The sequence below is a fragment of the Trichechus manatus genome, unplaced genomic scaffold, assembly GCF_000243295.1.
Source record: "Trichechus manatus latirostris isolate Lorelei unplaced genomic scaffold, TriManLat1.0 scaffold00027, whole genome shotgun sequence".
Classification (NCBI taxonomy): Eukaryota; Metazoa; Chordata; class Mammalia; order Sirenia; family Trichechidae; genus Trichechus; species Trichechus manatus.
This window is the reverse complement of record NW_004443963.1, coordinates 6,553,780-6,564,634: the sequence shown is the minus strand read 5'-3', so window position 1 is coordinate 6,564,634 and position 10,855 is coordinate 6,553,780. Positions and strand designations below refer to the sequence as shown.

General features: G+C 42.2%; 1 protein-coding gene across 1 annotated transcript in view; it reads left to right on the top strand.

Moving 5' to 3' along the window:
- The window catches only part of APPL2 (adaptor protein, phosphotyrosine interacting with PH domain and leucine zipper 2), a 66,077-nt gene that overhangs the window by 40,543 nt on the left and 14,679 nt on the right, over positions 1–10,855 (top strand). The window contains exons 5-8 of the mRNA XM_023729002.1: positions 1,917–2,004; positions 4,782–4,823; positions 5,198–5,256; positions 6,055–6,201. Coding sequence (XP_023584770.1) covers positions 1,917–2,004; positions 4,782–4,823; positions 5,198–5,256; positions 6,055–6,201 — 336 coding nt within the window. The remainder of the gene's footprint in view (positions 1–1,916; positions 2,005–4,781; positions 4,824–5,197; positions 5,257–6,054; positions 6,202–10,855) is intronic.

Below are 10,855 nucleotides of genomic sequence, written 5' to 3'. Positions count from 1 at the left end.
AAGAGACAGAAAGGGCCACATAAACCAGAGACTTCATCAGCCTGAGACCAGAAGAACTAGATGGTGCCTGGCTACCACCAATGACTGCCCTAACAGGGAACACAACAGAGAGTCCCAGTTGGAGTAGGAGAAAGGTGGGGTGCAGAACTCAAATTCTAGTAAGAAGACCAGACATAATGGTTTGACGGAGACTGGAGGAACTCCGGAAAGCATGGCCCCTGGATTCTTTGTCAGCCCGGAACTAAAACAGTTTCCGAGGCCAACTCTTCAGACAGGGATTGGATTGGACTGTGGCACATAAAGTGATACTTGGGAGGAGTGTGCCTCTTAGCTCAAGTAGATACAAGAGACTAAACTGACAGTTTCTGTCCGGAGATGAGATGGGAAGGCAGAGAGGGTTAGGAGCTGGTTGAATGGATATGGGGAATCAGGTGTGGAAAGGAGGAGTGGGCTGTCACAGTATGGGGAGAGTAATTAGAGTCACATAACAATGTATGTATAAATTTTTGTATGGGAAAAAATAAAAGAAATTTAAAAACAACAACAACTAAAAGTAGAGACTTGTGTGGCTGTAGGTTATATTTATAGAATACCTGGGAGTCAGATCTTCCATGTTATAAGACATACAGAGATTTGTAACCTTCGTGATTTCTTCAGAAGTAAGGTTTCTGGATCACTTCCTTATAATGCATCTGAGACAGGAAGTCATTGTCATTACAGATTGCATTTATTGAACGCCAAGTATATGTCAGGCACTCTATTCCGAGAGTTTTCTGTAGACTTTACTATTTTGTCTTCACGGTAGCCATACAAGGAAGATGGTGTTACCTCCATTTTGCAAATTATGATCCTGAAGCTTTGAGAGGTGGACCACGCTCTTTCCACTCTTCAGTGAAAGTGCTGTGCTTAAAAGTGATTGTCCCATACATCTTACAAGCCCCAACGCAAAAAGTTAATGACACAAACCCCTTGATGCTTAGGAAAAAAATGAGTAGCTGGGCAGCTTGTCACTCCTGAAGTGCATACCATTAGAAAGCCGCTTAATCTGCCTGAATTTTGATTTGTTTATCTGTAAATGGCAGTCATAGGAAAGCTCACTTAATTGGACTGCTAAAAATATTTAAATGAAATAATGGGTATCGCATCTATAAATTGCAGATAATAATACCTAACTCACAGAGTGGGTGAGAACTAAATGATACAGAGCTGGCACACAGAAAGTGCTCAGAAATGGTAGTGTTGGTAGTGATAATAATTTTTATTCCTCATAGACTACGTATAAAGACAGGCTTCAGTAAGCCTTTTTAGAAGGGAATAAAGAATCAACAGCTGTTAAAATTATCCATGAGGAGGATCAAATTGCATATAGTCACCTTGTTTTGCGAAAGGTCCTTTTCTAAAGAGCAGAGAGGCCTGAAATCTGGCTGAGTTGTTTCAGCCGGGAGTGTTCTTTCTCCAGAGTTACACACAAGCCCACAGCCGGCTGTGGTCTTAGGGTTTGTAGGTTCCCAGCAGGCCTGTCTTTTAAGTGTGACTTCCGCCCTCTCTGAGAGCCTGAAAGCTCACAGTGGCCCTGGTGAAGTGGTCACCTGTATTGAGCACTGGCAGTAAGTGCGTAAAAGCATTCTGATTCTCCAGGCTGGATGTGACTGAGATTGAGAACACAGAGCCAGAGTTTGCACACTAAACCGAGTAAACATGGGCTTGTCTGATACCCAGTCAATTAGAACCTTGTATTTAGTTTTTAATACCTCTAGACCTATATCGTTTACTGCTTTATGAAGTGTATTTATTTGCTAAGGAAATGTGACTGAGCTTTTAACCACACAAAAGTGTTCAGTGTGATCCTTGGTGAAATAAGATGGTGTCAGCAATAATGTATGTAATTTTCTTCAATAGGTTTCTCTTTCTTTCAGCTTAATGTTCTCCATACAGAGCTGGCTAAACAGTTGGCAGACACAATGGTTCTACACATTATACAGTTTCGAGAAAAAGATCTCACAGGTAAAGTGAGCTAAGTGCCAGTTACCTCCAAAATATTGTTTAGTTCATATAAGAATAATTGTTACTGCATTGATTTTAAACCTGCGAATTATTGTGAAATGCCTTTTCTTTGAGTAGTTCAGTTCAGCAAACTTTTATTGAATCCCCACTGTGTTCCTGCTTCACCTCAAGGAGATCACAGGCTAATAAGAAGACAGACACAGAAACAAGTAATTGTAATATTGTGTGATGAGGGTAGCAAGACAAGATATACAGGAATAGAAATCTCACACAGAAAGGCATGATCACCCTTTGAGGGTTAGAGTGCCGGGGAAGGCTTCATGGAGAAGGTGGTCTCTGAGCTGGGGTCTGGGACGTGAATACATGCTTACCAAGTTGACAAAGATGGTAAGGCTTATATTACAGGTTAGGGAACGTGTGTGAAGGTACAGTGTACTTTGGAAACCCCGAGTGGTTTGGAATGTCAAATGGGAGGCTTGGAGAGGAGAGGGCAGGATAGGGGCCATCCTTTTATCTGTGCCGGGCTCTGGGGATGCAGCTGAGAATGAGGCAGACAGGATCCCTGTTCTCGTGAAGCTGACATTTAGTGAGTGAGGGTATCTGTGACTAGTTCAAAGAGCTTAGTTGGTCTTTTGGACTAACTTAGGTTCTTAAAACTTTAAAATAATTGCATATATCTTAGAAATTGAGGTAGTAAAAAAATGAATATAAAAAAACGAATATTCTTACTGGAACGTTAGAAAAGGGAATCTAAATTCCCTAGTCCTTTTGTTCTTTCTCATTTTAATGAGAATATTAATTGCTAGAAAATTGAAGAATTATATTTTCCAGAAGAACACTGATATAAAGAATTGTAGATCAAAAAAAAAAAAAGCAAAGTCTAAACCTGAATACTAATAGAGCTGTTCAGTATAGTACTTTCTCTTTAAAAATGTCACCTTAAATTTTCTTTCGAAGGTGGAAAAGATACAATAAGTCTAAGGGCAAATCTTAAAGATGAAGATACATTTCCTCACTTTGAGATTCCCTGTGATCATGTCACCAGAGGCTCTAGGGGGCAGTGATAGAATGTATAAACTTTACCCAAGGGCAGTGTTGACAACGCTGAAACTTAATAAATAAAGACTAAATACTAGATCAATCAGCTGTGTAAAGAGAACCTTAATTCAGCAGGACTTTTAAGTGCTGCTAATGGATGATTACATACAAAGGCAAACCTGCCCAACGTGGTCGGGCTGGGTAGGCAATACTAACTGAAAGCCTCAGTGGGTGCATTTTTAAATAATACTTTCTTTAAATGAAATTGTTAGAAATGTGGTTCAAAGATATCTTCTCCAAGCAAAATCATTAGAAATGTGTGAGGATCTCACTTTTAAAACAAATCCCAAGTCTGTTAGAAATAAAATAATCCCCTAAGACCTTTGTTGTCAGATTTGTGTCTTTCAGGTTTGCCTGTGCGAGTCGAATGTAGGATTGAGTGTGCCCCAACTGTGTTAATGATGGTGGCCTTCCTCAGTCCAGTATGACTCAGCTATTAGTACTGTTTGCTCCGGATGATGATTGTTTTTTTAAGGAGGAGTAAAACTGTTTATTAATAGCAAAAAGAGAAACTTCTTAATATCTGTGAGAAAGTTAATCGAATTATCCTTTTCCGATGACACCAAGATGTAAATTTGAAGTGTTTGAGCTAAATCATACCGAAGTCAACCTCAGAACCAAATTAGAAGCTGGCATCCCCTGTGCTTAGGCAGGGATGTTTTATCTTACACTTGCCTGCCTTTTTCATCATTTACCCAGTAGTGCAAGTTCCCCAGGCTGAGTGAAGAGAACCCAGGAGATAATAAGGAAGCTGTGGAAAATTGATAGGGAGAAAAACCTAAAACTCTGCTCCAACAGGAAGAAAAAGATGAGAGAGAGAAAAAATGCAAAAGGAGAAATGTCAGCCTAATGTCAGGGAGAGTAAGAAAAATGTAAAGAGAAATGTAAAAACTGGTGTCAGTTAATGAGGCAAATGGAAAAACAACATAGATGATGTGAAACACTTTGTTTTGTTTGACAAAATAAAAGTGGATTGTTTTAGAATTACAGAAAGTAATGTTTTCTCTTAAGTGTCCGTGTCTTTTAAGTTTTTGATCTTGGACAGTCATTGCTTACATTTCCTTTTAAAAAACTTTTCTTCGTCTTGGAGTTCGTTAACTATCTTTGTGTATTTTGGGTGTAGCACCCATATTGGGTAATAGTTACTGCTGTTGACTTGGTGCAAGTATAGTACGCTAGATTGCTCCAGATGTTTTCATTAAAATGAGACCCCATATTTCTTGTCAGTAATAACTTTAATAAGTCAGATGTTAAAACGGCAGGGACAGGAAATTTCTAGAAACTGGGTGTGATCAGGGCATTCTGAGGAAAGGTGTATTAAGATACTCTACTTTGGGGCTGAAGAGTCAGAACTTAAGTCTATTCTTTGGTCTCCATGAAAAGTGCCTGGCCACCAGACAGTCTAGCCCTCACTCTGGAGTGCCTGCTTTTTCACAAATCCCAAGCAGTATCAGAGAGAAAAGGCTCCATGGTCAGTGAGTTGGGGTGCAATTCCAGTGAGACCAGGATTCCCAGGCACTAGGCCCGGGCCCCAGGAGAGCAGAGGATCTCAGGGGGGACGTGTTGGCAGGCCTTTCCTCCTCCATACATATCCTTTTATTTTCTTTGGAAAGCACAGAGCTCTGGGTTGGCATGTTTTATTTGTTTTTGATCTAATATGTTTCCTTTTCTCTTTTCAGAAGTAAGCACTTTAAAGGATCTTTTTGGACTTGCCAGCAATGGTAGGCTTCTTCTTTATTCTTGATACACTATGGGTTTAATGTGTGTGTGGGTTTAGTGGGGGGTGACTCATGATGACCCCATATGTGCAGAGTAGAACTGCTCCATAGGGTTTTCAAGGCTGTGACCTTTTGGAAGTAGATCACCAGGCCTGTCTTCCAAGGTGCCTCTAGGTGGGTTTGAACCGCTGACCTTTCAGTTAGTCCAGCACTTAACAATTTCCACCACCCAGGGACATGGGGTCACCATGAGTCAGAATCGACTAAATGACAACCAGCAACAACGACAACAACGTGTTTGGGGTTGGGAGGAGAAGCTAAATGAATGTTCTTGCCTTTCAACCTGTCTGGGTGCTAAAATGTAACTTTATTTTTAGAGCATGACCTCTCAATGGCAAAATATAGCAGGCTTCCTAAAAAAAAGGAGAATGAAAAGGTAAAAATACCTTGCATTTTACTTTCTACTTCATTTACTTAAGCTCCTTTTGTGTCTTCTGTTGTGAATCCATGGCATTAAGGGTGTTTGATGATTTTTTGTCTCTATACATGGTCTTTATTTATTATTTATTCTGCATCTCATAACCAGACTTCCACGTCTCTATTCTAGCTTTCCAAACTGGTTTATTAAACCCTACTTGGTGTTATCATAAAATGATTTTAATGTGCACTTGGTACCTCAGATGGTTAACTGACTCATGTGGCACGTGGGTCACTGGAGCTCCATGTCTTTGGAGTTGACTCTGATTCTCTAAACCATGCTTTCTTGGTTTTCTTTGCTACTCTAGATAATGTTTAGTATTTTCATGTATATACTTTTTACTTCTATTCCATGAATTTTTTAGGCTAATTATTTTCTTGTAATACAGTCTTTTGAGTGAACCAAAACACTGCCGACTTTTTATGCATACTGCTTTTTTTTTTTTTTTGCCATGTTGTTTTCCTAAAGGACAGTAACACGTTGTAGTTCTGCAAGCAGAAAGTATTGGCTTTACTTCATTGCAGCCTCCCAGTCATGAAATGTTATTACCTTGATACTTTTTTTTTTTTAACTCTAGTACTTTCATTTGGTTTTTTTTTTAAAAAATGGAGGGGGAACCTTACCTGTGTTTTATTATATTTGTCATGAAAATGGTTATAATAAATAAGCAAGCATATTTTGAAGTTGCACGCTCTTTACGGAATTATCTCATACATTAGACAACTTGAAGTTTTCCTTTTGCTTTTTACCAACTAGGTGAAGGCTGAGGTTGTGAAAGAGGTAGCAGGTGCGCGGCGGAAGCAGCACCTCTCATCACTTCAGTACTACTGTGCCCTCAACGCGCTGCAGTACCGAAAGCGGGTGGCCATGATGGAGCCCATGCTGGGCTTTGCCCACGGACAGGTAGAGATAAGGGCTGAGCCAGATGTTCTGCTGAGGTATCACTTAGGAGAAACTGAAGCACCATCATCAGAAGCAGCACACGTGCACCCCCTCCCTGGGAACATTCTGAGGTTCAAGACTAGGAGAGCTGCCAGTTGAGCTGGATCATCTTTAGCTGGGCTCATTAGGCTGTACGTTCAGGAAGTGATGGCCTTGATCCCAAGCCTCCCTGAGGGAGGAGCCTGCACGGCCCTTTGTCTTTGATCCAAATGAAAGGCAGGCCTGGCCCAGTTTTCTTAGAAGAAGCTTACTGTTCAGGTTGCTGCAGCGAGGCTCATACCTTGGATTTTGTACATGCCTCTGCCACTCTCCATTGTAAGAACCAACCTCAGCTGAGTTCTTTTCAGATGTTACTTTGTTGAAGTAATTTCTAGCACCTTTATATCTGGAGTGTGGGGAAATGTGGCCACTGCTTCTTGATGGCTTCTCAGTTCTCAGAGTATTTATTTGGCTTCTTTCCCCCTATTAGGCGGTCTGCTGGATATTTATCTTAAGGGAGGCCTCAGTTTAAGAATGGGGGCTTAGCAGCATGGCGGGCAGAAAAATGCATATGACTGTGAGGCTAATGGCACTACCTCATCACCCTCCATCCCTGCCTGCCCTGCATTGGCTCCACTTACACTTACTCCAGAACTTCACTTTTGCATATGAAAAATGCACTGGGCATCTTCTTTCAGTTGATCTAGGAACACAAAGGGATGTGAGGAAGCAAAATGCTGATAAGAAAAAAATCATCCGCCTTGAAAAAGCCTCCACATGAGAACATCTGTTACTTTTATAATACCAGAACACCAAACCCGTTGCTGTCGAGTCCATTCCAACTTACAGCAACCTGATAGGACAGAATAGAACTGCCCTATAGGGTTTCCAAGGAGCGGCTGGTAGATTCAAACTGCGGACCTTTTGGTTAGCAGCCAAGCTCTTAACCACTGCGCCACCAGGGGCTCCACTTTTATAGTACATTTTGTAAAATACGTATGTTTCAAAAAACACATCAGTTTCATTCAGGGAAAAGAGAGACAAGACAGGAGCTTTTAGAACCAAAGCTCAATTGTCTGCTTTCTTAATGTTTGTTACACTGTTGAATAGTGAGGATACTGAAGTTAACTTACGCCTTCAGACAGAAAATTTAAGTAGAACAATATCATTTTTCTGTGTCACCTAAGTGGAGCTGGGTTAAAGCAAGGAAAACCACAAACGAGCACTGTCCAGCTGTGAGCTTCAGTCCTGAGCCAATCCTTGGGAGCCTTCCTGTTTCCTCCCACTGGGCATTAGTGCCCACAGGTGTGCCCTCACTCACTCTGTTGCACTCACTTTCTCTTCTGTTAAGCTTTGTTAAGTGTTCGCACTTCATCAGAGAATACCAGTGTTCCCTTTGTTCTCTTCAGTACTCTCTGCCATTTCTCTTCTCCCACGATTGACAGTCCTTGTCTTTAGAGCAAGCCATGGTGGCGCAGTGGTTAAGCGCTTGGCTGCTAACCGAAAGATCAGTGGTTCAAACCCACCAGCCACTGTGAGGGAGAAAGATGTAGCAGTCTGCTTCTGTAAAGAGTACAGCCTTGGAAATCCTACGGGGCAGTTCTAGTCTGTCCTGTGAGGTTGCTGTGAATCAGAATCGACTGGATGGCAACAGGCTTGGTTTTGGTTTTGTCTTTGGAGCATGTAATCCCTGCTCAGGTAAAGGGCCCAGTGCCAGGGAGGTCAGTTCTAGATCACAGGCAGAGGCAGGGTCCTGACTTAATGTCAGAGAAAGATGAACTGCTCCAGGCCTGATGGGCTTGGGGAGCTTGGTTGGTTAGACGAGGGTCCTCACAGGGCCATAAGGATGGCACCAGCATGGCTTGATACTAGCTGGTTTCACTGTATTCCACAGGCAAGGAAGACACCCCTTTTCCCAGCCTGGACTTCTCAAGTGACTGTTGCTGACCACCGGGGAGAGGGGAGACTCTGGGTTCAGGAGCATAAACAGCGCCTGTGCCTAGGAAACTAGAACAGAGCACACTGTCATTGCTGGGTGTCAGCACCATTTTCAAGGACTGAGAAAGGCCTATTCTATTTTTCACATGAAAAACATCCAGTTTTCAAGACACAAAACCAAATAGTCCCTTACCCTACAGATTTCTTAATCCTAATGAAAACTATAGTTCTTTCTGTTAGACAAGTTTGTTGTTCAACACCATGAATCTTAGATATCTGATTCAGAAGAATTCGCTCTCCTTCAATCCAGTCAGGCCTTTTAAATCAGTCGTTTATTGCCCTTTCAATATTGTTACCTGATAGTTATATGACCGTTGTACTTCCTAGTGTTCATTGAGGCACACTGGGTCTTTGAATGAAATTCCAGTGAATCAGGCTTCTCAGTACCACTCACTTTTGTGGAGGTGTATTGACTCTGTTTCTGCCTATTCTGACCCTTGTTAAACAGGTTTTCAGTTAAATCATGATTCAGTCCTCCTGCCTGCAAACAAACTGAAGGTGTCATAATCTGTGTTCAGGTTTATGAGAACACAAAAATGAGTCTCGTGTTGTATAATCAGGATAAGTACTGTGGAATGTGGCTGTAGAAGCCAATATCGTATCCTTCTCTTCCATTCATTCATTCATCAGATGTTCTTTCAGGGGTTACGTGAACCCCTGCCCTAGGAGCTTACAGAACAGTAGGCATGGATTTAGAGTGTAAATTCCAAAGGAGTTCAGGGAGGGGAGGGGAGAGTAGAAGCCACCATGATGTTGTGCCTTTAGAATGCAAAATGCCCATTTAACAGACTGGTATTTATGATTTATGTATGATTCCAAGATCATGGGGCTGGAACATCTCCCTGCACGTATTACCTTGCAGTAAAAAACCAGTTGCCATTGAGTCGACTCCAACTCATGGCTACCCCATGTGTGTCAAAATAGAACTGTGCTCCTCAGGAAGTAGATCACCAGATTCTCTTCCAACCTTTCAGTTAACAGCTGAGTGCGTTAACCGTTTGCACCACCCAGGGACTTCTTGTATTAGGAGAATCATAGTCACCATCTGTTTTTATACTGTGAAAACGAAGGACATTGGTGCACATCCTTCCCCAGGGTGTCTGGAGAACAGATACAAGGATATCACAACTGTACTAGCCTCCTTGGAGCAAAAGGTAGATTTCTGTACCCACAACCCAGGGCAAGGCCTACTTCCCCATTAGAGGGATGAGCTGGGGTAACACGTAAGAGAATCCCCACATCCAGGCTCAACGTTTTCTCGCTCTTTTCATGACTTGGGCTTGCAACTGTTACCTCTCAACACTCAGGTTATAAAATGGAGCAGTTCATACCCAGTATTCTGATTTTTTTAAAGCCATGGCCATAAGAAGAAATGGAAACTTGAGCTTTTCAGGGTGGAATGATTGCGGATGTCGGCAATGCACAGAAATGTCTTTCTTCCTCTCTTTCCCATACCCCTGCCCTTAATGGTTTGTCAGAGGACCCAAACTTTCTGGGAACGGAATACACAGGAATCACAGGAAGTAAAGAATTCCTTCTATTTGTACCTAAAAACCTGTAACTGCAGTTTCATTTTCAAACTGTATAGGCCTCAGGTCTCCTAGAGGCCATGCTTCCCTGGGCAGAGAAATCATCACAGAATGTTGGAGAAAAGGAGGGCTCCCCTGTGTCAAGATCCTCCATAGTGCTTGGGCCATGCCACATCCTTTATGTACACACCCATTGCCATCAAGTTGATTCCGACTCATACCAACCCTATAGCACAGAGTAGAACTGCCCCATAGGGTTTCCAAGGCTGTACATCTTTACAGAAGCAGACTGCCACATCTTTCTCCCGCAGGATGGCTGGTGGGTTTGAACCACCCACCTTTTGGTTAGTAGCCAAGAGCTTTAACCACTGTGCGACCATGGCTTCTTTTTATATACATCAAAACAACAAAAAACCAAATCCCTTGCCATTGAGTTGATTCTGACTCATAGCAACCTTACGGGACAGAGTAGAACTGCCCTGTAGCGTTTCTAAGGAGCAGCTGGTGGATTCGAACTGCCGACCTTTTGGTTAGCAGTGGCGCTCTTAACCACTGTGCCACCAGGGCTCCTTTACGTACATAATCCCCTGTAATTTGATGTCAGGGTTGGAAAAGGCCTTTAAGGGTCTCTCACTAGCCCAGTTTTCCCTGTGCAGTATCTCAGCTAAGTCACCATCCATTTAGCCTGTGTTCTGAGCCCCGTGTGGCTAGGTGAGTGAGGTCAGTTGGATGGTAAGTCTTCAGGGTAGGGTTGTTTCTTTGAAAGCCTCATGCTGCACTACATCTAGGGCTTGTCAGTTTCTTGCTGGTGCTGTGCATAAATCCATCATTTGTCACACACTCATTTAGCACCTGGAGATACAAAGGTGAATAAGACCTTATCTTTGCCCTCAAGAAAACTTACTATACTGTGTAAAATTCACACAGGTAAAAAGCTGATAATAACAAAAATACTTACATATCAGCAGTAATGATTGAGCCACCTAGTATGCACCAAGAACTTATATGTCATTCCTGATACTTACAGCCTTTCAACAAGAGAACTGGGTATCACTATCACTAGCCCCATTTTACACAAGCATCTTATAGTTGCAGTCGGGACATTGGGA